The 25,267-nt window shown below is 39.4% G+C and overlaps 1 protein-coding gene across 1 annotated transcript in view; it reads right to left on the reverse strand.

The window, feature by feature from the left end:
* The window catches only part of HPGDS (hematopoietic prostaglandin D synthase), a 44,142-nt gene that overhangs the window by 9,053 nt on the left and 9,822 nt on the right, over positions 1-25,267 (reverse strand). The window contains exons 3-4 of the mRNA XM_003257529.4: positions 10,202-10,294; positions 996-1,105 (exon numbers count right to left, since the gene is read on the reverse strand). Of these exons, the coding sequence (XP_003257577.1) occupies positions 996-1,105; positions 10,202-10,294 (203 nt within the window). The remainder of the gene's footprint in view (positions 1-995; positions 1,106-10,201; positions 10,295-25,267) is intronic.

Consider the following 25,267-nt stretch of genomic DNA (forward strand, 5'->3'; position numbering starts at 1 on the left):
ATGGAAGTCTCCTAGACAGAAAGCGCTCCAAGAAATATTGGAAATAACAGATGAACCAATACTACATTGACCTTGTGGAAAATCGTATTGGCAGGCTATTGGATACTGTGGAAAGTCAGCAGTAAAAGTAAAAAGAAGCAAAAGAAAGCAATTACTAATTTTGAGGAAGAAAAGTGAGAAAGGAAATATTATAAAAGCATACTACAGTGCACAGTTCTGTGCATTATTTGCATAGCATACTAATCACAGGATATTTAACCAAAAAATTTTCACATCACAATATTGGGAGCTTGGTGAAAGGGAAGCAGAAAGGATGACTATGTAAGAGAAAAATTGTTATTACAGGTTGAGATCCCTTAATCCAACATGCTTGGAAACAGAATTGTCTTGAATTCCAGACTTTTTCAGATTTTGGAATATTTGCATACACATAATGAGATATATAGGGGATGGGGCCTAAATCTAAACACCAAATTCATTTATGTTTCATTTACACCTTATACACATAGCCTGAAGGTAATTTTATACAGTATTTTCAATAATTTTGCACATTTGCCAAAGTTTGTGTTAAGTACTTACATTTTTCCACTTGTGCTGTCATCTTGGTGTTTAAAACGTTTTGGAGTTTGGGGCATTTTGGATTTCAGATTTTCAGGTTAGGAATGCTTAACCTGTACTATCATAAGTCCTGAGAAATCATTTACAATTGGTCAATGAGAGGAAATCATATTTACATATCCTATAGAAATATGGAAATGTGTAAATCCTAAAGAAACTGCTAAACAAATTTTTAACAGGGTTGCAGCTGGGGAGGAGTTAATGTGAAGGGGTACAATAGGGAATTGCTGTACTTTATTTTAAACTTTTAAAATATAATTTGATATTTTAAAATTATACATATTGTTTTGATATTAAGGAACTTTCTAAGGCACCTAACACAATGTTTGGCAGGTGGTGTGTAATTAATGCTAGGAATAGCAAATGGATCACATTACTTTCACATCTTGCTTTTTCTCTGCCCAAGGAAAACATGACATGAAATCATCCAGTGTGTCCACAATAGCATCAACATGACATTGTTCCATTTCTGTGTTTCCAGCCAAATCTATGGAATAGAGAGAGGCCCATCAATATGTTTAATTTACTATATTAAAAAGTTTGTTTTTAACAGATAGTATATTCATATGGTTGAAAATTCAAAAGAGTATAAAACAATATCCACTGAAGACTAGCTTCCATCCACCACATTTTGCTCCCTTACCTACCTACCTTACTAGTACCACTTTAATTAGTATTCTTACATTATTTCTTTATGAAAATACAAGCAAATAAAAATATATATACCACTAGATATGCTTCCTCATCCCATGTCCCCTACATATCTTTCTTTACAAGTACCCAAAAGGTATACTTCTCTTTTTTTTTTTTTTTTGGATACATAGGGATTCCTTGAGGTAGATGTGCCACAATATATATATATTTTTAATTATACTTTAAGTTTTAGGGTACAGGTGCACAACGTGCAGGTTTGTTACATATGTATACATGTGCCATGTTGGTGTGCTGCACCCATTAACTCGTCATTTACATTAGGTATATCTCCTAATGCTATCCCTCCTGCCTCCCCCCTCCCCACAACAGGCCCCGGTGTGTGATGTTCCCCTTCCTGTGTCCATGTGTTCTAATTGTTCAATTCCCAACTATGAGTGAGAAGAGTGAGAACATGCAGTGTTTGGTTTTTTGTCCTGGCGAAAGTTTGCTGAGAATGATGGTTTCCAGCTTCATCCATGTCCCTACAAAGGACATGAACTCATCATTTTTTATGGCTGCATAGTATTCCATGTGCCACATTTTCTTAATCCGTCTATCATTGTTGGACATTTGACTTGGTTCCAAGTCTTTGCTGTTGTGAATAGTGCTGCAATAAACATACGTGTGCATGTGTCTTTATAGCAGCATGATTTATAATCCTTTGGGTATATACCCAGTAATGGGATGGCTAGGTCAAATGGTATTTCTAGTTCTAGTTCCCTGAGGAATCACCACACTGACTTCCACAATGGTTGAACTAGTTTACAGTCCCACCAACAATGTAAAAGTGTTCCTATTTCTCCACATCCTCTCCAGCACCTGTTGTTTCCTGACTTTTTAATGATGGCCATTCTAACTGGTGTGAGATGGTATCTCATTGTGGTTTTGATTTGCATTTCACTGATGGCCAGTGATGATTAGCATTTTTTCATGTGTCTTTTGGCTGTGTAAATGTCTTCTTTTGAGAAGTGTGTTCATATCCTTCACCCACTTGTTGATGGGGTTGTTTTTTTTTCATGTAAATGTGTTTGAGTTCTTTATAGATTCTGGATATTAGCCCTTTGTCAGATGAGTAGATTGCAAAAATTTTCTCCCATTCTGTAGGTTGCCTGTTCACTCTGATGGTAGTTTCTTTTGCTGTGCAGAAGCTCTTTAGTTTAATTAGATCCCATTTGTCAATTTTGGCTTTTGTTGCCATTGCTTTTGGTGTTTTAGACATGAAGTCCCTACCCATGCCTATGTCCTGAATGGTATTGCCTAGGTTTTCTTCTAGGGTTTTTATGGTTTTAGGTCTAACATTGAAGTCTTTAATCCATCTTGAATTAATTTTTGTATAAGGTGTCAGGAAGGGATCCAGTTTCAGCTTTCTACATATGGCTAGCCAGTTTTCCCAGCACCATTTATTAAATAGGGAATCCTTTCCCCATTTCTTGTTTTTGTCAGGTTTGTCAAAGATCAGATGGTTGTAGATGTGTGGCATTATTTCTGAGGGCTCTGTTCTGTTCCATTGGTCTATATCTCTGTTTTGGTACCAGTAGCATGCTGTTTTGGTTACTGTAGCCTTGTAGTATAGTTTGAAGTCAGGTAGCGTGATGCCTCCAGCTTTGTTCTTTTTGCTTAGGATTGACTTGGCCATGCGGGCTCTTTTTTGGTTCCATATGAACTTTAAAGTAGTTTTTTCCAATTCTGTGAAGAAAGTCAGTGGTAGGTGGATGGGGATGGCATTGAATCTATAAATTACCTTGGGCAATATGGCCATTTTCACGATATTGATTCTTCCTACCCATGAGCATGGAATGTTCTTCTATTTGTTTGTATCCTCTTTTATTTCGTTGAGCAGTGGTTTGTAGTTCTCCTTGAAGAGGTCCTTCACATTCCTTGTAAGTTGGATTCCTAGGTATTTTATTCTCTTTGAAGCAATTGTGAATGGGAATTCACTCATGATTTGGCTCTCTGTTTGTCTGTTATTGGTATATAAGAATGCTTGTGATTTTTGCACATTGATTTTGTATCCTGAGACTTTGCTGAAGTTGCTTATCAGCTTAAGGAGATTTTGGGCTGAGATGATGGGGTTTTCTAGATATACAATCATGTCATCTGCAAACAGGGACAATTTGACTTCCTCTTTTCCTAATTGAATAACCTTTATTTCCTTCTACTGCCTGATTGCCCTGGCCAGAACTTCCAACACTGTGTTGAATAGGAGTGGTGAGAGAGGGCATCCCTGTCTTGTGCTCATTTTCAAAGGGAATGCTTCCAGTTTTTGTCCATTCAGTATGATATTGGCTGTGGATTTGTCATAAACAGCTCTTATTATTTTGAGATACGTCCCATCAATACCTAATTTATTGAGTTTTTAGCATGAAGGGCTGTTGAATTTTGTCAAAGGCCTTTTCTGCATCTATTGAGATAATCATGTGGTTTTTGTCATTGGTTCTGTTTATATGCTGGATTACATTTTTTGATTTGCGTATGTTGAACCAGCCTTGCATCCCAGGGATGAAGCCCACTTGATCATGGTGGATAAGCTTTTTGATGTGTTGCTGGATTCAGTTTGCCAGTATTTTATTGAGGATTTTCCCATCAATGTTCATCAGGGATATTGGTTTAAACTTCTCTTTTTTTGTTGTGTCTCTGCCAGGCTTTGGTATCAGGAAGATACTGGCCTCATAAAATGAGTTAGGGAGGGTTCCCTCTTTTTCTATTGATTGGAATAGTTTCAGAAGGAATGGTACCAGCTCCTCCTTGTATCTCTGGTAGAATTCGGCTGTGAGTCCATCTGGTCCTGGACTTTTTTTGGTTGGTAAGCTATTGATTATTGCCTCAATTTCAGAGCCTGTTATTGGTCTATTCAGAGATTTAACTTCTTCCTGGTTTAGTCTTGGGAGGGTGTATGTGTCAAGGAATTTATCCATTTCTTCTAGATTTTCTAGTTTATTTGCATAGACATGTTTTTAGTATTCTCTGATGGTAGTTTGTATTTCTGTGGGATTGGTGGTGATATCCCCTTTATCATTTTTTATTGCAACTATTTGATTCTTCTCTCTTTTTTTCTTTTTTAGTCTTGCTAGTGGTCTGTCAATTTTGTTGATCTTTTCAAAAAATCAGCTCCTGAATTCATTGATTTTTTGAAGGGTTTTTTATGTCTCTGTCTCCTTCAGTTCTGCTCTGATCTTAGTTATTTCTTGCCTTCTGCTAGCTTTTGAATGTGTTTGCTCTTGCTTCTCTAGTTCTTTTAATTGTGATGTTAGGGTGTCGATTTTAGATCTTTCCTGCTTTCTCTAGTGGGCATTTAATGCTATAAATTTCCTTCTACACACTGCTTTAAATGTGTCCCAGAGATTCTGGTATGTTGTGGCTTTGTTCTCATTGGTTTCAAAGAACATCTTTATTTCTGCCTTCATTTCGTTATGTACCCAGTAGTCATTCAGGAGCAGGTTGTTCAGTTTCCATGTAGTTGAGTGGTTTTGAGTGAGTTTCTTAATCCTGAGTTCTAGTTTGATTGCACTGTGGTCTGAGAGACAGTTTGTTATAATATTTGTTCTTTTACATTTGCTGAGGAGTGCTTTACTTCCAACTATGTGGTCAATTTTGGAATAAGTGTGGTGTGGTGCTGAGAAAAATGTATATTCTGTTGATTTGGGGTGGAGAGTTCTGCAGATGTCTATTAGGTCCACTTGGTGCAGAGCTGAGTTCAATTCCTGGATATCCTTGTTAACTTTCTGTCTCGTTGATCTGTCTAATGTTGACAGTGGGGTGTTAAAGTCTCCCATTATTATTGTGTGGGAGTCTAAGTCTCTTTGTAGGTCTCTAAGGACTTGTTTTATGAATCTGGGTGCTCCTGTATTGGGTGCATATATATTTAGGATAGTTAGCTCTTCTTGTTGAATTGATCCCTTTACCATTATGTAATGGCCTTGTCTGTTTTGATCTTTGTTGGTTTAAAGTCTGTTTTATCAGAGACTAGGATTGCAACCCCTGCTTTTTTCTGTTTTCCATTTGCTTGGTAGATCTTCCTCCATCCCTTTATTTTGAGCCTATGTGTGTCTCTGCACGTGAGATGTGTTTCCTGAATACAGCACACTGATGGGTCTTGACTCTTTGTCCAATTTGCCAGTGTGTGTCTTTTAATTGGAGCATTTAGCACATTTACATTTAAGGTTAATATTGTTATGTGTGAATTTGATTCTGTCATTATGATGTTAGCTGGTTATTTTGCTCATTAGTTGATGCAGTTTCTTCCTAGCCTCGATGGTCTTTACAATTTGGCATGTTTTTGCAATGGCTAGTACTGGTTGTTCCTTTCCATGTTTAGTGCTTCCTTCAGGAGCTCTTGTAGGGCAGGCCTAATGGTGACACAATCTCTCAGCATTTGCTTGTCTGTAAAGGATTTTATTTCTCCTTCTCTTATGAAGCTTAGTTTGGCTGGATATGAAATTCTGGGTTGAACATTCTTTCCTTTAAGAATGTTGAATATTGGCCCCCACTCTCTTCTGGCTTTTAGAGTTTCTGCTGAGAGATCAACTGTTAGTCTTATGGGCTTTCCTTTGTGGGTAACCTGACGTTTCTCTTTGGCTGCCCTTAACATTTTTTCCTTCATTTCAACTTTGGTGAATCTGACAATTATGTGTCTTAGAGTTGCTCTTCTCAAGGAGTATCTTTGTGGCGTTCTCTGTGTTTCCTGAATTTGAATGTTGGCCTGCCTTGCTGGATTGGGGAAGTGCTCCTGGATAATATCCTGCAGAGTGTTTTCCAACTTGGTTCCATTCTCCCCGTCACTTTCGGGTACACCAATCAGATGTAGATTTGGTCTTTTCACATAGTCCCATATTTCTTAGAGGCTTTGTTCATTTCTTTTTATTCTTTTTTCTCTAAACTTCTCACTTCATTTCATTCATTTGATCTTCCGTCACTGATACCCTTTCTTCCAGTTGATCGAATCAGCTACTGAAGCTTGTGCATTCGCCATGTAGTTCTCATGCCATGGTTTTCAGCTCCATCAGGTCCTTTAAGGACTTCTCTGCATTGGTTATTCTAGTTAGCCATTCGTCTAATCTTTTTTCAAGGTTTTTAAACTTCTTTTCATGGGTTCAAACTTCCTCCTTTAGCTAGGAGAAGTTTGATCGTCTGAAGCCTTCTTCTCTCAGCTCGTCAAAGTCATTCTCCTTCCACCTTTGTTCCATTCCTGGTGAGGAGCTGCGTTCCTTTGGAGGAGGAGAGGCGCTCTGATTTTTAGAATTTTCAGTTTTTCTGCCTTGTTTTTTCCCCATCTTTGTGGTTTTATCTACCTTTGGTCTTTGATGATGGTGACGTACAGATGTGGTTTTGGTGTGGATGTCCTTTCTGTTTGTTAGTTTTCCTTCTAACAGTCAGGACCCTCAGCTGCAGGTCTGTTGGAGTTTGCTGGAGGTCCACTCCAGACGCTGTTTGCCTGGGTGTCAGCAGCGGAGGCTGCAGAACAGCGAATATTGGTCAACAGCAAATGTTGCTGCTTGATCGTTCCTCTGGAAGTTTTGTCTCAGAGGGGTACCTGGCCGTGTGAGGTATCAGTCTGCCCCTACTTGGGGGTGCCTCCCAGTTAGGCTACTCGGGGGTCAGGGACCCACTTGAGGAGGCAGTCTGTCCGTTCTCAGATCTCAAGCTTCATGCTGGGAAAACCACTACTGTCTCCCAAGCTGTCAGACAGGGACATTTAAGTCTGCAGAGGTTTCTGCTGCCTTTTGTTTGTCTGTGCCCTGCCCCCAGAGGTGGAGTCTACGGAGGCAGGCAGGCCTCCTTGAGCTGTGGTGGGCTTCACCCAGTTCAAGCTTCCTGGCAGCTTTGTTTACCTACTCAAGACTCAGCAATGGTGGGCACCCCTCCCCCAGCCTCGCTGCCGCCTTGCAGTTTGGTCTCAGACTGCTGTGCTAGCAATGAGTGAGGCTCCCTGGGCGTAGGACCCTCTTAGCCAGGCATGGGATATAATCTCCTGGTGTGCCGTTTGCTAAGACCGTTGGAAAAGCGCAGTATTAGGGTAGGAGTGACCCGATTTTCCAGGTGCCATCTGTCACCCTTTTCCTTGGCTAGGAAAGGGAGTTCCCTGATCCCTTGTGCTTCCCGGGTGAGGCGATGCCTCACCCTGTTTTGGCTCATGCTCAGTGCACTGCATCCACTGCCATGCACCTACTCTCTGACAGTCCCCAGTGAGACAATCTCAGTACCTCAGTTGGAAATGAAGAAATCATTCGTCTTCTTCATCGCTCATGCTGGGAGCTATAGACTGGAGCTGTTCCTATTCGGTCATCTTGGAACCGCCTCTCCCACAATTTATGTAACTAGCCTCAACTGATTAGGTTTGTTTCCAGTCTTTTGTTAATACAAGCAACACTGCAATAAATAACCTGTACCTCCATTATAATTTATTTTGTAAAAAGAATTGTTTTTATTTTTGCAGACAGTTTTTGTCAGGAGCATTTGTTTTCTGACTGGAGACTAAAATTTTTAAATAATAGAGGGTTTTTTTTTCTTTTGTCTCATTTGTTAATCATTATTTTTGGTAATAAATCATTGGTCTTCCTGAAAGTTTTCTCAGTGGTGCCAATTTAAAATGCTTCTGTGTAGAAGCTTTCTAAAATGGATTGCTTTTGTAAAACTGTATAAATTTATTAAAAATTAAGAAACTGTATACTGACAGTGGATGAATTGTATGTAAATTATACCTTAATGAAGGTGTTAAAATTGAAAGAAAATTCTTGAGCGATTTAGAGTTCCTCTGTAAACTATATTTTTGTGTGTGTGATATTCAAAGGCTGATTATTTGTCTTTCTGACCTTAAATAGTCTTCAGAATTCTTCACTCATTTTCATCCCTACTTTGACTTCCACCTCAAGGCTTCAGCTAAAAATTTATGGAGGTGACTCCTTATTCAATATTTTTAGTCCTAAACCACAGGCTCATTTTTTCAGCCTCCTTTTGGATATATCTCTGATTACTCTTTTGGCCCCTGAACATTCTTCCACAAATCCTCAAATGTAGTCATCACAACTTTTCTCAAACCAGCTCTCCTTTTTTTTACCCAACAAATAAGTATGGGCCTCAACTGTGACTCAGCCCCAAGTAGTGGCTGTATATAGTAGCATTGAATAGAAGAGGTAAATTCCTTGCCTGCATGGCACATATGGTCAACTGGAGAAGGGAGACATTGAGGAGGGTATTGTAAGTTGAAAAAAGTATTTTAAACAGAAAAGAGAAAGAGACGAAAGAGAAGAGGAGAAGGAAGAAGAAAAGGAGGAAGTAGCAGTACATAGCGCATTGAGAACAGCAAACTCTGTCTATGCTATTCCTCTCCTGGTTAAATAGACTGCCTTCCACATGGCAACATCTATTTACTGTCTCTAAGATGATTCTACATCCACAAATTTTTCATATTTTTCTTGGTCTCTCTTCTTTGCCGTCTGGACCATTTCAATGATCCTTTTCAATATGCTTCCCTGCAGTAGCCACAAATACAAAGTAACCACAATAATCTTCCCAAAATGCATAGCGGTAGTTATGCTGCTTTTCTAGATAAAAACCTACAGTTGCATAAGAAAAAAAGTCCATACTCTAGATTCTTCTGGATCTTTCTAATCAGATCCAATCTATTCTTCTAAGCATTTCTCTAATTCTCTTCCACCTGCAAATTTCAAGTTCATTCTTCTTCTCATGCCATTTTCTCTCTGCTTAGAATGTTCTAGCCCAGAGATTCTCAAAGTGAGATCCATGGACCACCTGCATCATCTGGGAAATTGTTGAGAATGCAAATTCTTGGGACCCACCCAAGGTCTACTGACTCAAAGTTGCACAAAGTATATTTTAATGAGCATCCAGGTGACCCTGATGCACATAAAGTTTGAAAAGCACTGCCCAGGTCCAAGTCTTCCTTTTGAAATTCTAGCTATCTTTGAGCCTAAACTTAAATTTTATTTTCACTTTAAAGCCTAATTTCCTTGGTCATAAATAATTTCCATTTCTTCTAAACTTTCAAAATAACTTTATCTGTTGAAACATGTTAGTGTAACACAAAACTTTGTATTTTTACAATACACTATTTCATTCCAAAATGAGGTTTAGTATTCATGGCCCATTTTATTTGTGAGCTAACTATGTATGTGTCTATGGCTTGGATCATAGCAGTGGCAATGGTGGTGGGGAGATAGGTTTGAGAGAATGGTGATTCTACAGATTGATTGAAAGAAACGAGCTTTAAAAGAAGCGAAAAGTAGCTTTTGGCTCAAAAAGGGTGTGAGAATAGTTTGAGGGAAGAGAGAAGAAGACAATGGAGCATAGGATGGGAGAAAGTGTGTCAGGCAAAAACAAGAACAGTTTCTATTGTTTCTTTTCTAATATCATGGGTGTGGGCACTAATGCAACAATCCAGAAGCCAACTATCCCCTTCAAGTTTCCTCAGATGGCACTGAGTGGAAGCAAAGAAACTCCCTATTTTTTTCAGCATGATTAGGATGAAGGACGTTACTGAGTATATAATTTTAATAGTCTAAGAAATTTCAACCTCCATATGCCATATGTATTTTCTGCTAAGTAATTTTCTCTAATAACTTACAATATGCATACTAGCCAAAGTTTGGAATGAAACATACTTGTCCAATTTTTCAGCTAAACTCCAAAAAGGGCTTGGAGAGCAAACAGATGTAAGGCATGAAAAGCAGGAGGCGATATAAAATAAAATTGTCTAATTGTCCAGGGAACTCATAGAAAGTTAAACTGATACAGGTGGTATATTTATACTTTTATTTAATTCCATTCTTATTTGTACTATAGTATGCTATGCTAAAGTCATTTAATGAATATTGGATATATATCATGTGTTTGTTTCAGTTATCAAAAATCTTAAGCAAAATAAACACGTTACCTGTGTTTTTGGTCAAATATCTTGCTATTGCTAGGCTCTGGTGAAGGGTAAGTCCATCAACTTCCAAAATGGGGATTTTTCCAAATGGGAGAGCTTAAAATAAAATGAGCAAAGAATTAACTTCATAACAAAACCAGAAGTTATATTACTTCCATTTTTACTGATCATTGTGAAAACAAAGCATGATTTTATGAAATCATGAAATTCTTAAATATTTTTAAAGGAACACTTGACAACCTGTAGTGGAATATTTACATTTTATAAGTTTTGTTTAAGTTGTTAGAAAACCTGATTTAAAATTAGTGACAGAATTGGTTCTTAAGCCCAGGTTTATAGTGACACCATATACTATACTGTATTTTACATGCTTATTGTTAAAAAAATTAATTGTAAAGCTTCATTATTTTTTGTAGCCTCAACTGCAGATTATTAAAATAGTAGTCTGAGGATTATGAAGGGTTTGATATACATATTGAGTTATGGTAAGAACTTAGCCATAGCCTTTTTAAAATTAATACATAATAATTGTACATACTATGGGGTACATGATACATGCACGCAATGTAATGATCAAGAAATTTTTTATTTCTTATTTAATTTCTTCATTGACCTAGTGATCATTCAGGACCATGTTGTTTAATTTCCTTATATTTGTATAGTTTCCAAAGCTCTTTTTATTATTGATTTCTAGTTTTATTCCATTGTGGTCTGAGAAAATACGTGATATAATTTCAATTTTTAAAGATTTATTTAAAAAAATTTATTGAGATGTGTTTTGTGGCTTAACATATGGCCCATCCTGTGTGCTGCTAAGAAGAATGTGCAGTCTGTAGCTTATGGATAAAAAAAATTTTTTTTGAGATGGAGTCTTGCTCTGTTGCTGAGGCTGGAGTGCAGTGGTGCGATCTTGGCTCACTGCAACTTCCACCTCCCAGGTTCAAGCGATTCTCCTGCCTCAGCCTCCTGAGTAGCCGGGACTACAGGTTCGTGCCACCACACCCAGATAAGTTTTGTATTTTTAGTAGAGATGGGGTTTTGCTATGTTGGCGAGGCCGATCTTGAATTCCTGACCTCAAGTGATCCACCTACCTCAGCCTCCCAAAGTGCTAGGATTACAGGCGTGAGCAACCATGCCCAGCCTATGGATGAAATGTTCTGTAAATGTCTATTAGGTCCATTTGGTCTATAGTGCAGATTCAGCCCCATGTTTCTTTGTTGGTTTTCTGGCTAGATTATCTGTCCAGTGCTGACAGGGAAGTGTTGACATCCCCAACTCTTATTATGTTAGGATCTATCTCTAACTTTAGTTCTAACAATATTTGCTTCATATATTTGGGTGCACATATACTTACAATTGTTATATCTTCTTGCTGAATTGACCACTTTATTATTATATAATGACTTTTTCTCTTTTTACATTTTTTACTGAAAGTCTATTTTGTCTACTATAAACATTGCTTCTCCTGCATGCTTTTGGTTTCTGTTTGTATGGAATATTTTTTCCATTCCTTCATTTTTAGTCTATGTGTGTCTTTTCAGGTGAATGGAGTTAATTGTAGGCAGCAGATAGTTGGCTTTTATTTTGTTTTTGATTCAGCCACTTTGTATCTTTTTAATTGGGGAATTTAAATCATTTATATTCATTGATAGATAAGGGCTTATTTATCTTTGTGATTTAGTGGTTATCTATAGTAATAACTTTTGATTTATTTCTCTTTCTCATTTATGTATCTGCTCTACCAGTTAGTTTTATACTTTCATGTGTTTTCATGATGGTAGATACCATCCTTTCACTTCCAGATGTAGGGCTTCCTTAAGCATTTCTTGTAGGAACAGTCTATTGGTGATACATTTCCTCAGTTTCTGCTTGTGTGAGAAAGACTATTTCTCCTTCATTTTTTTATTATAACTTAAGTTCTAGGGTACATGTGCACAGCGTGCAGGTTTGTTACATAGGTATACATGTGCCATGTTGGTGTGCTGCACCCATTAACTCGTCATTTACATTAGGTATATCTCCTAATGCTATCCCTCCCCACTACCCCCACCCCGCAACAGGCCCCAGTGTGTGATGTTCCCCATTCTGTGTCCAAGTGTTCTCATTGTTCAGTTCCCACCTATGAGTGAGAACATGCAGTGTTTGGTTTTCTGTCCTTGCGATAGTTTGCTCAGAATGATGGTTTCCAGCTTCATCCATATTCCTACAAAGGACATGAACTCATCCTTTTTTATGGCTGCATAGTATTCCATGGTATATATGTACCACATTTTCTTAATCCGGTCTATCATTGACAGACATTTGGGTTGGTTCTAAGTCTTTACTATTGTTAATAGTGCTGCAGTAAACATACATGTGCATGTGTCTTTATGGTAGCATGATTTTTAATCCTTTGGGTATATACCCAGTAATGGGATCACTGGGTCAAATGGTATTTCTATATCTAGATCCTTGAGGAATCGCCACACTGTCTTCCACAATGGTTGAACTAGTTAACACTCCCACCAACAGTGTAAAACTGTTCCTATTTCTCCACATCCTCTCCACCACCTGTTGTTTCCTGACTTTTTAATGATCACCATTCTAACTGGTGTGAGATGGTATCTCATTGTGGTTTTGATTTGCATTTCTCTGATGACCAGTGATGATGAGCATTTTTTCATGTGTCTGTGGACTGCATAAATGTCTTTTTGAGAAGTGTCTGTTCATATCCTTTGCCTACTTTTTGATGGGGTTGTTTGATTTTTTCTTGTAAATTTGTTTAAGTTCTTTGTAGATTCTGGATATTAGCCCTTTGTCAGATGGATAGAATGCAAAATTTTTCTCCCATTCTGTAGGTTGCCTGTTCACTCTGATGGTAGTTTCTTTTGCTGTGCAGAAGCTCTTTAGTTTAATTAGATCCCATTTGTCAATTTTGGCTTTTGTTGCCATTGCTTTTGGTGTTTTAGACATGAAGTCCCTGCCCATGCCTATGTCCTGAATGGTATTGCCTAGGTTTTCTTCTAGGGTTTTTATGGTTTTAGGTCTAACATTGAAGTCTTTAATCCATCTTGAATTAATTTTTGTATAAGGTGTAAGGAAGGGATCCAGTTTCAGCTTTCTACATATGGCTAGCCAGTTTTCCCAGCACCATTTATTAAATAGGGAATCCTTTCCCCATTTCTTGTTTTTGTCAGGTTTGTCAAAGATCAGATGGTTGTAGATGTGTGGCATTATTTCTGAGGGCTCTGTTCTGTTCCATTGGTCTATATCTCTGTTTTGGTACCAGTAGCATGCTGTTTTGGTTACTGTAGCCTTGTAGTATAGTTTGAAGTCAGATAGCGTGATGCCTCCAGCTTTGTTCTTTTTGCTTAGGATTGACTTGGCCATGCGGGCTCTTTTTTGGTTCCATATGAACTTTAAAGTAGTTTTTTCCAATTCTGTGAAGAAAGTCAGTGGTAGGTGGATGGGGATGGCATTGAATCTATAAATTACCTTGGGCAATATGGCCATTTTCACAATATTGATTCTTCCTACCCATGAGCATGGAATGTTCTTCCATTTGTTTGTGTCCTCTTTTATTTCGTTGAGCAGTGGTTTGTAGTTCTCCTTGAAGAGGTCCTTCACATTCCTTGTAAGTTGGATTCCTAGGTATTTTATTCTCTTTGAAGCAATTGTGAATGGGAGTTCACTCATGATTTGGCTCTCTGTTTGTCTGTTATTGTTGTATAGAAATGCTTGTGATTTTTGTACATTGATTTTGTATCCTGAGACTTTGCTGAAGTTGCTTATCAACTTAAGGAGATTTTGGGCTGAGATGATGGGGTTTTCTAAATATACAATCATGTCATCTGCAAAACAGGGACAATTTGACTTCCTCTTTTCCTAATTGAATACCCTTTATTTCTTTCTCTTGCCTGATTGCCCTGGCCAGAACTTCCAACACTATGTTGAATAGGAGTGGTGTGAGAGGGCATCCCTGTCTTGTGCTCATTTTCAGAGGGAATGCTTCCAGTTTTTGCCCATTCAGTATGATATTGGCTGTGGGTTTGTCATAAATAGCTCTTATTATTTTGAGATATGTCCCATCAATACCTAATTTATTGAGAGTTGTTAGCATGAAGGGCTGTTGAATTTTGTCAAAGGCCTTTTCTGCATCAATTGAGATGATCATGTGGTTTTTGTCTTTGGTTCTGTTTAGGTGATGGATTACATTTATTGATTTGCGTATGTTGAACCAGCTTTGCATCCCAGGAATGAAGCCAACTTGATCTTCGTGGATAAGCCTTTTGATGTACTGCTGGATTCATTTTGCCAGTATTTTATTGAGGATTTTCCCATCAATGTTCATCAGGGATATTGGTCTAAAATTCTCTTTTTTTGTTGTGTCTCTTCCAGGCTTTCGTATCAGGGTGATGCTGGCCTCATAAAATGAGTTAGGGAGGGTTCCCTCTTTTTCTATTGATTGGAATAGTTTCAGAAGGAATAGTACCATCTCCTCTATGTACCCCTGGTAGAATTTGGCTGTGAATTCATCTGGTCCTGGACTTTTTTTGGCTGGTAGGCTATTAATTATTGCCTCAATTTCAGAGCCTGTTATGGGTCTATTCAGGGATTCAACTTCTTCCTGGGTTAGTCTTGGGAGATTGTATGTGTCCAGCAATTTATCCATTTCTTCTAGATTTTCTGGTTTATTTGTGTAGAGATGTTTATAGTATTCTCTGATGGTAGTTTGTATTTCTGTGGGATCGGTGGTGATATCCCCTTTCTTGTTTTTTATTGCATCTATTTGATTCTTCTCTCTTTTCTTCTTTATTAGTCTTGCTAGCAGTCTATCAATTTTGTTGATCTTTTCAAAAAACAAGCTCCTGGATTCACTGATTTTTTGAAGGGTTTTTTGTTTCTCTGTCTCCTTCAGTTCTTTTCTGATCTTACTTATTTCTTGCCTTCTGCTAGCTTTTGAATGTGTTTGCTCTTGCTTCTCTAGTTCTCTTAATTGGGATGTTAGGGTGTCGATTTTAGGTCTTTCCTGCTTTCTCTTGTGGGCATTTAGTGCTATAAATTTCCCTCTACACACTGCTTTAAATGTGTCCCAGAGATTCTGGTACGTTGTGTCTTTGTTCTGATTGGTTTCAAAGAACATCTTTATTTCTGCCTTCATTTCGTTATGTACCCAATAGTCATTCAGGAGCAGGTTGTTCAGTTTCCATGTATTTGTGTGGTTTTGAGTGAGTTTCTTAATCCTGAGTTCTAATTTGATTGCACTGTGGTCTGAGAGACAGTTTCTTGTGATTTCCGTTCTTTTACATTTGCTGAGGAGTGCTTTACTTCCAACTATGTGGTCAATTTTAGAATAAGTGTAGTGTGGTGCTGAGAAGAATGTATATTCTGTTGATTTAGGGTGGAGAGTTCTGTAGATGTCTATTAGGTCTGCTTGGTGCAGAGCTGACTTTAAGTCCTGGACATCATTGTTAACCTTCTTTCTCATTGATCTGTCTAATATTGACAGTGAGGTGTTAAAGTCTCCCATTATTATTGTGTGGGAGCCTAAGTCTCTTTGTAGGTCTCTAAGGACTTGCTTTATGAATCTGGATGCTCTTGTACTGGGTGCATATATATTTAGGATAGTTAGCTCTTCTTGTTGAATTGATCCCTTTACCATTATGTAATGGCCTTCTTTATCTCTTTTGATTTACGTTGGTTTAAAGTCTGTTTTATCAGAGAGTCGGATTGTAACCCCTGCTTTTTTTTGTTTTCCATTTGCTTGGTAGATCTTCCTCCATCCCTTTATTTTGAGCCTATGTGTGTCTCTGCACATGAGATGGGTCTCCTGAATACAGCACACTGATGGGTCTTGACTCTTTATCCAGTTTGCCAGTCTGTGTCTTTTAATTGGAGCATTTAGGCCATTTACATTTAAGGTTAATATTGTTATGTGTGAATTTGATCCTGTCATTATATTAGCTGGTTATTTTGTCCATTAGTTGATGCAGTTTCTTCCTTGCATTGATGGTCTTTACAATTTGGCAGGTTTTTGCAGTGGCTGGTACTGGTTGTTTCTTTCCATGTTTAGTTCTTCCTTCAGGAGTTCTTGTAAGCAGGCCTGGTATTGACAAAATCTCTCAGCATTTGCTTGTCTGTAAAGGATTTTATTTCTCCTTCTCTTATGAAGCTTATTTTGGCTGGATATGAAATTCTGGGTTGAAAATTCTTTTCTTTAAGAATGTTGAATATTGTCCCCCACCCTCTTCTGGCTTGTAGAGTTTCTGCCAAGAGATCCACTGTTAGTCTTATGGGCTTCCCTTTGTGGGTAACCCGACCTTTCTCTCTGGCTGCCCTTAACATTTTTTCCTTCATTTCAACCTTGGTGAATCTGACAATTATGTGTCTTGGAGTTGTTCTTCTCAAGGAATATCTTTGTGGTATTCTCTGTATTTCCTGAATTTGAATGTTGGCCTGTCTTGCTAGGTTGGGGAAGTTCTCCTGGATAATATCCTGAAGAGTGTTTTCCAGCTTGGTTCCATTCTCCCCATCACGTTTTGGTACACCAATCAAATGTAGATCTGGTCTTTTCACATAGTCCCATGTTTCTTGGAGATTTTGTTCATTTCTTTTTATTCTTTTCTCTCTAAACTTCTCTTCTTGCTTCATTTCATTAATTTGATCTTCAATCACTGATACCCTTTCTTCCACTTGATCAAATCAGCTACTGAAGCTTGTGCATGCATCACAATGTTCTCATCCCATGGTTTTCAGCTCCATCAAGTCATTTAAGGTCTTCTCTACACTGTTTATTCTAGTTAATAATTAATTATTATCTAATTAATCTAGTTAATTAGATTCATCCAATCTTTTTTCAAGGTTTTTAGCTTCCTTGTGATGGGTTCAAATATCCTCCTTTAGCTTGGAGAAGTTTGTGACTACCGACCTTCTGAAGCCTACTTTTGTCACTCAACTCGTCAAAGTCATTCTCCATCCAGCTTTGTTCCATCGCCGGCAAGGAGCTGCGATCCTTTGGACAAGAAGAGGTGCTGTGATTATTAGAATTTTCAGCTTTTCTGCTCTGGTTTCTCCCCGTCTTTGTGGTTTTATCTACCTTTGGTCTTTGATGATGGTGACCTACAGATTGGGTTTTGGCATGGATGTCCTTTTTGTTGATGTTGATGCTATTCCTTTCTGTTTGTTAGTTTTCCTTCTAACAGTCAGGTCCCTCAGCTGCAGGTCTGTTGGAGTTTGCTGGAGGTCCACTCCAGACCCTGTTTGCCGGGATATCACCAGCGGAGGCTGCAGAACAGCAAATATTGCAGAACAGCAAATATTGCTGCCTGATCCTTCCTCTGGAAGCTTCGCCTCAGAGGGACATCCAGCTGTATGAGGTGTCAGTCAGCCCCTACTGGGAGCTGTCTCCCAGTTAGGCTACTCGGGGGTCAGGGACCCACTTGAAGAGGCACTCTGTCCATTCTCAGAACTCAAACACCATGCTGGGAGAACCACTGCTCTCTTCAGAGCTGTCAGACAGGGACGTTTAAGTCTGGAGAAGTTTCTGCTGCCTTTTGTTCAGCTATGCACTGTCCCCAGAGGTGGTGTCTACAGAGGCAGGCAGGCCTTCTTGAGCTGCGGTGGGCTCCACCCAGCTCGAGCTTCCCAGCCGCTTTGTTTACCTACTCAAGCCTCAGCAATGGCAGACTCCCCTCCCCCAGCTAGGCTGCTGCCTGGCAGTTCAGTCTTGAACTGCTGCACAAGCAGTGAGCAAGGCTCCGTGGGCATGGGACCCCACGCCACAATACAGTCTGTCACGGCTTCCTTTGGCTAGGAAAGGGAAATCCCCCAACCCCTTGTGCTTCCTGGGTGAGGCAATGCCCCACCCTGCTTCAGCTTGTCCTCCATGGACTGCACCCACTGACCAACCAGTCCCAGTGAGATGAACCAGGTACCTCAGTTGGAAATGCAGAAATCACCCGTCTTCTGCATCAATCACGCTGGGAGCTGCAGACCAGAGCTGCTCCTATTCAGCCATCTTGGAACAGATCTCTCCTTCATTTTTGAAGGATAGCTTTGCTGGTCATAGTATTCTTGGCTGGCAGGTTTTTTTTTTTTTTTTTTCAGCACTTTGAACATATGATTCCATTGTCTCCTGGCCTGTAAAATCTCTGCTGAGAAATCTGCTGTTAGTCTGATAGGGAGTCCTTTACATATGACTTGACACTTTTCTCTTGCTATTTTTGGAATCCTCTTTGTCCTTGAGGACAAAGTCAAATTTGACAACTTGACAAACTTGACAGTTTTGACTTTAATGTTTAATGACTTTAATGTTGAATCTGTACCTGAGCTTCATGTATCTGGATGTCTAAATCTCTTGCTAGACTTGAGAGAAGTTTTAACTATCATTTTGTTAATTGGTTTTCTATGCCTTTGTCCATCTCTTCTTCTGGAATTCCCAAAATCCCCAAATTCAAACATTTGGTTGCTTTGTGGTTTCCCAAATGATGTAATGCAGGCTTTCTTCATCCTTTTTTCATTCTTTTATTTTATTTTTTTTCTTTGGTCTGGCTGGGTTATTTCAAAAGACCTGTCTTCAAGTTCAGAAATTCTTCTGCTTGATCTAGTCTATTGTTGAAGCTCTAGTTGTATTTTTTTTTATTTCATTCATTGAATTCTTTAGCTCCAGCATTCTGTTTGGATATTTTTTATAATATCTATCTGTTATGTTGAATTTCTCATTCAGATCATTGTCTTCCTGATTTCTTTGTATTATCTGTATTCTTTTGTATCTCACTGAGTTTCTTTAATACCATTATTGTCCATTCTTTTTCAGGCATTTCATGTATTTCCTTTTTTATGGAACTGGTTACTGGAGAATTATTGGGTTCCTTTGGAGATGTCTTGTTTCCTTGCTTTTTCATATTTCTTGTGTCTTTATGTTGATTTCTGTGCATCTGGTATAATAGTCGCTCCTTTCAGTTTTATGGATTGATTTTTGTAGGGAAAGTCTTTTTCCTATAGATGTATCTATATGGTTGGTTGAGTAGGGTACTTTAGCATTGATTCTAAGTAGGTGCAATAATGTAGTCTTCATATGATTTCTTCAGCTATAGTCAGCGTCAGTGGTGTCTGTGAGTTTCTCAGTGGCTTAGGCTGTAGTTATTAGTGGAGGCTGTGGTAAGGCTTTGCTGGGGAGGGGGATGCCAAGTGGATTCATCCTCAGGCACTAGTGGTGGCCACAGTGGCCTGGGTGTGTGGATTTCTAGGCCCCTTAATGGAATGCACTGGTACCAGCAGTGCTGGGTAAGGCAGATCCAGCCCCCCAGACAATGCTTGTGAGTCCCAATGACAGTGGCAAGCAGAACAGGTGATCTCAAGCCCCTGGATGATGTGCACAAGCACTGGTGGTGGCTGGTGGAGTAGGTTGATCCTCAGGCCACTGGACAGTGCATTCAGGAATTGGCAGCAGCAGTGACAGGCAAGATAGGCCTGTCCTCAGGTCTCCTGAGAGTGCATGTTTGCACCAGTGGCAGCAGGCAGGGCACGTGGATCCCCAGACCCCTGGATAATGTGCTTGGGTGCCAATGGCAGTGGTAGTGGGTGGGGTGGACTGGTCCTCAGGCCCCCAGATGGTGCACATAAATGCTAGTGGTGATGAGTGTGGCAGTACTATCCTCAGGTCCTGGAATGGCATATCGGTGAGCTGGTCCCCAGGCTTCATAAAGGTGCATGAAGGTACACTGTGGCCCTGATACTAGAGAAGGTATGGTTGCTGTCTGTGGCAACAGCCCCAGGCAGGCAGCTCTCAGACTCTGGAGAGTGCATGCTTTAGCCTCCTGTGTTACAGCAGCAGCCACTCTGGTATGCTACACTGTCTATTCCCCAAGGTTTGGGACACTACATGGGCTAAAGTGCTGGGGACCCAGCCACAACACTAAGTGAAGCCAGCATTGCAATGCTGCAGCCCTCTGGGTTGTTGTGGGGGGATGTCAGCAGGGCTCCAGGGATGTGGAGATGCACGGGCTTTTGGGTTCCAGGGCAAGATATAGTCTTGTGGGGACTGGGCTCTCCAAGTGGCACCATGATGCAGCTACTTGGGTCTCAGCGGGTGTGTAGGACACAGCACAAACTTCCTCTCTGGAACAATGTTCTCACATGGACTCCAGGCACTCCCTACCCTAGTCTCAGGGCCCATAAGGCCCAAGGGGGCTCTCCCATGGCTAGAATTGCAGGAGTCTGCAGAGTAAATGTGGACCACTGGGGATATCTCTCTTACCTTTTCCCCACAATGGGGAGTCCCTCCTGGCTCCAAGCTGATTCCAGCTACGTCAGCTGCTTTGCTTCCTTTTCTTTCTGTGCCTCAGAGGTTTCCCATCACTTCCCAGCTGAATTCCAGTCTTCTCTCTTAGACGCTGTATTAGATGTGTGGTTATCTACTTGCTATTTTGATCCTTTTTTGAGGAGATGAGTGTCAGGTACCTCTAGTCATTAATTTTGAAGCCCCACTTCATTTTGATGAGGGACTATTTGAAATGTATAGCAAGGCAGCAAGCATTTTTGCATAAATATCGGACAGACTGATAGCAGATACCATATTAATATTTTATCTGTAAATCCTACTGTTTTCTTATCTAAACCTATTATATTTTTGTCACAAAGTAATATACATTTATTATAGAAAAATTATAAACTGATAAAAATAATTCAGCCACATAGTTTTAACCATTTTAATATTTTAATTGATTTCCCATATATATTTTAAAACAAATTGTAATGCATATAATGTTTTGTAAATCACTTTTCATTTCACAGTGTCTTTTAAACATCTTTCTAAATCAATGAAACATCATCTTTTTTTAATGACTATATAATACTTTGCCATGTGTATTGATCACAATTTTCCCAACCAGTGCCTTAGTTTTGGACATAAAATTATTTTAAGAGAGAAAATAATAAAGTGCCAGTCACAGTCTGATGACCCTCACACAACTACTAGAATCAACTTTGTGTATCTCCTTCAAGTATCTTTCATATGCACACCTAAATAAGTATAAGAGAACTGTACTTCACATACAGAATAAAAATACCTTTAAGTACTTACCTTTAAGTAATGAGTGTCCCAACTACTATTTTTGGTGCCTGAGATACTTCAGTGAGCAAAACAAAGTCTCAAATGAAATTGACATGAGTTGGGATGCCTTACTTGAAGCAAAATATGTGAACAAGAAGGAATCAAAATGCCTAATTTTTTCGCAGGGAGGGGTTTTTTTGTGCTAGGCATTGTACTAAATATTTAGCATGCCCATTAGGTCTTCTTTTACTTACAACAACCCTATGAATGAAGTAGGTGATAACTATCTCATTTTATAAATGAAGGGATGAAGTTAAGAGGTTATATAAATTGCCCTGGTCACACACCTGGTAAAAGTAAGCTTCACACTGAGATCACTTGGAACCCTTGCCCAGCTGTTTTCTTAGTTCTATGAGCCATGTTTTGAGAAAGATATTAAAAATCAGAGCAAGCTCAGAGAATAGTCTCCAAATTAGTGAGAGATTTGAAAATCTTATTTTTTTGAGGATTGGTTGAAGAACCTTGGCACTCTTCACCTGGAGGAGATAAAACTAACTAAGTGGAACATAACCACCTAAAATAGGACAGAACTATCAAATAGAAGAAAAATTTGACTTATTCTGACTACCTCTAAAATGTGAAACTAGAATCAAAGGGTAGTAGAATAAAGGGCAGATGAAGAATAATTTTGTTCTCATTAGAGCCATTGACAACAGAATGTGTTTTCTTGTGAGATAGTGAGCTTTTAGCTACTGAAAGTGTTTGAGCCAACCTTGGGATAACTGCCCACAACTGGAACATTGGGCTGCATCCAACACGAAGACATTTAAGAAGGCAAATGCTAAGTCCTTCATTTGATTCCAGAAAAAATAATAATAATCCCAGTGTTGTTGGAGGTGTCAATAGGAGTATTCTAAAGCCTCAAAAGCATTAAGGAGTTTTGTTACACTGAATATGAGGCCTCAATGTGATGTGGCTGGCAAAATAATTACAGTGATCTTGGTAAAATGTCTTACAATGATGTCTAGTCTTGTGACAGGGATGATGGTCCCATTTTGCTCTGTGCTATTCTTGTGCCTTAAACACTGTGTTCTCCATAGGCATCACACCTTAAATGGCAGATGTACAGTAACAGGAACTTGTTTGGAGGATACCTACTTGAGTGGTGAAGAAATGCTAATCGGGGAATATAAATGAGCACTCAAGAAAGAAAAGTGAATTGTCCTTTGGACCCGGATGTGATTGTAAATCTCAGATAGTCCAGGGAAAAATGGCATCTAAATCAAGAAGTAGAGTCAGGGATGGGAAAGTTGGACTAAAATTCACAATGATTACCAGAGAAATTAACAAGGAAGTTCCAAAATTTGTTATGTAGGTAGAGGTACAGATGCATGAATTAAATGGGACCCAGTTACAAATTCTGCCAAAGACCTTTATCTTCACTCAGCACATTTGTATTGAACTAACCACTCAGCAATAGCTTTTTTCTATGATGTCTTTAAAGAAACTAGGTTTCTTTAAATATTTGGTTGTAAAAGGAGTAAACTGGTTCTCCATGGATTAAAATTATTAAGTACAAGACCAATCTATGAAAGCTATAAGGAGACAGATCTCAACTTTGTATAAGGAATAGTCTTTCAAAATTAGTCTCCCTTCTATTTTCTGTTCTCTCTTTCCAGAATTTTATTTGAAAGTTGGACCTCCTAAACTGAGCCTCAAGTTTCCTTTCTTTCTTCTTTTATTTTTCATTTATTTGTCCTATTTTTGTACTTTTGGGAAAAATATCCTTATTTTTTGTCATTTTATTGATGTGTTTGTATCGTATTTTTAATTTTCAAGAACTGTTTGTCTCTGAATATTTCTTTTGACAGCACCCTTTTGTTAAAAGAAAAACTTCAGCCAAATTAAATTTAAAGGAGTTTAACTGAGCAATGAACGATTTGCAAATTGGGAAGTCCCCAGAATCACAGCAGAATCACAGGGGCTCCAGGGGAGGCCTCATGATCAGAACAAATTTATAGACAAAAAAAGTAAAGTGACATACAAAAATCAGAAGTGAGGTACAGAAACAACTGGATTGGTTACAGCCCAGAGTTTGCCTTATTTGAACACAGTTTGAACACTCAGCAGTATATGAGTGGTTGAAGTGTAGCTGCTGGGATTGGCCAAGACTCAGCTCTTCTTATAGGTGCATATTCCTAAGTTAGGTTTTAATCTTGTCTACTTATTAAGTTAGGTTAGAGTTCATCTACAGGGACTCAAATATAGTAGTACAGAGTCCTTCTCAGGCCATATTTAGTTTGCTATTACAGTGTTCTTGTTTCATGGATAGAATATCTTCTCTTATTTCTCTGAGGATTTTAAAAAATATTTGAAGTGGTTTTTTTTTTCTTGCTAAATCATCTTGGTTTCCTCAGAGTTGCTTTTTTTTCTGCTTCTTTGTTTAGGTATGTTTTATGTTAGATTTTTCTCAAATATCTATTGATTTTTGATTGCCATTTATGTCTTAAAAGGCAAAGAAATAAAACCTACCTGTAAGCTCAGTGTGCATGGGAGGGGCTTGCCAACAGATTGGGCTGGGCTGTTTCATTAAGAAACTCTCATTCGTTCATTAACTTGGGCTAATCAGCTTCCCCAGAGAGAATTTCTCCAATTTCTGCTCGAGGAATATTAGCCTGGTTGTAGCCTTCTGATTGTAGAGCAGGGGAAAGGTGCTACGGAGCTCACCATTTAGTTTCTATACTTCCATGGAATCCCACCTTTACTATAGCGTTGTGTCCTCAGACATGTCTGTTGTCCCAGAAGCCTCTGGTCTATCCTCCCCTGAGAGTAACCTCCACGCTTATTCTAGGGACGAGAAGGGATATGGTGGTCACAGTGCTTCTTCACATTGATAGAGGCAGGAGGCAGAGAAATTCTAGGCAGACAGCAGCAGGTCCCCAGTGAAACCCCACCTTCAAGCCAAAAAGCCTGAAACCTGCGGCCCAACATAAGAAAATCTATTCCTGTTTGCTTGCTGTCTCCTGATTGGTTCTTTCTGAATAATGCTTTTTTACCAATTGAATGTTGCCTTTTCCAAAACTACCTATAGCCCACCCCGCCCCACAATCCTGTGCCTATAAATACCCCAGACTCAGTTGGTAGAGGAAAGAAAAGCGGCTCAGCTGGAGAGAGTCGACTTGACTTCAGAGAGATGGCTGGACTTCGGAGGAGAGATGACTTGACTTCAGGGGAAGACTACCTGCCCACCCTGTCCTCTCTCCAGCTCCCCTCTCTGCTGAGAGCCATTTCCATCACTTAATACAATTTTCTGCCTTCACCGTCTTTCAAGTGTCTGGACAACGTAGTTCTTCTTGGACGCTGGACAACAGCTTGGGACCCACCAAGTACAGGGACCCAAAAAAGGCTGTCACACTGGCCCTTTGCCCTTGCTGGTGGGGGGCAGCCACCCCATGTGATGAGGCAAGAGGCCCACTGAGCTGATAATACACCGCTGTCCATGGATGGCAGGGCTAAGAGAGCATTGTAACATGCCCTCTGGGGCTTCAGGGGTCACAGGCACCTCAACCTGGGTGCTGCTGCGGGGCCCGCACAGAGCTTGCTCCCGCCAGCGCCCGAAGTGGTCAGCTGGATCCCATGCTCACTTGCTCACGTGCTCCCTCCCACAAGGGATTGAGTGCAGTGGGCCAAGTAAATGGGGCACCCCATCACAAGTCCGACAAAGGGGTCAAGAAAAATTCTCCATCAACATTTTTCCAGTCAATCCTCTGTCAGCTCAACTTTTAGAGTTATCTGCTACTACAAATTCATGAGCCTTTTTCTGTATCTCTGGTGATTTAGCTTGCTTTCTCCTCCTCAAGGTTTATGTTTGAACTTTGGGCCTACTAAGTCACTTTACCATTCTTTGGCCTGCTTTTTAGCTTCCAGAATTGTGTGCTATCATATCTACATTCAAGCTTTATTTCTTTGTCCTTATGGACTTCGGCCCTTTTTTAAAGTACTTCAGTGTTATTAAAGGACAGAAAAAAAGTTTTAA

The sequence above is a fragment of the Nomascus leucogenys genome, chromosome 9 (assembly GCF_006542625.1).
Source record: "Nomascus leucogenys isolate Asia chromosome 9, Asia_NLE_v1, whole genome shotgun sequence".
Classification (NCBI taxonomy): Eukaryota; Metazoa; Chordata; class Mammalia; order Primates; family Hylobatidae; genus Nomascus; species Nomascus leucogenys.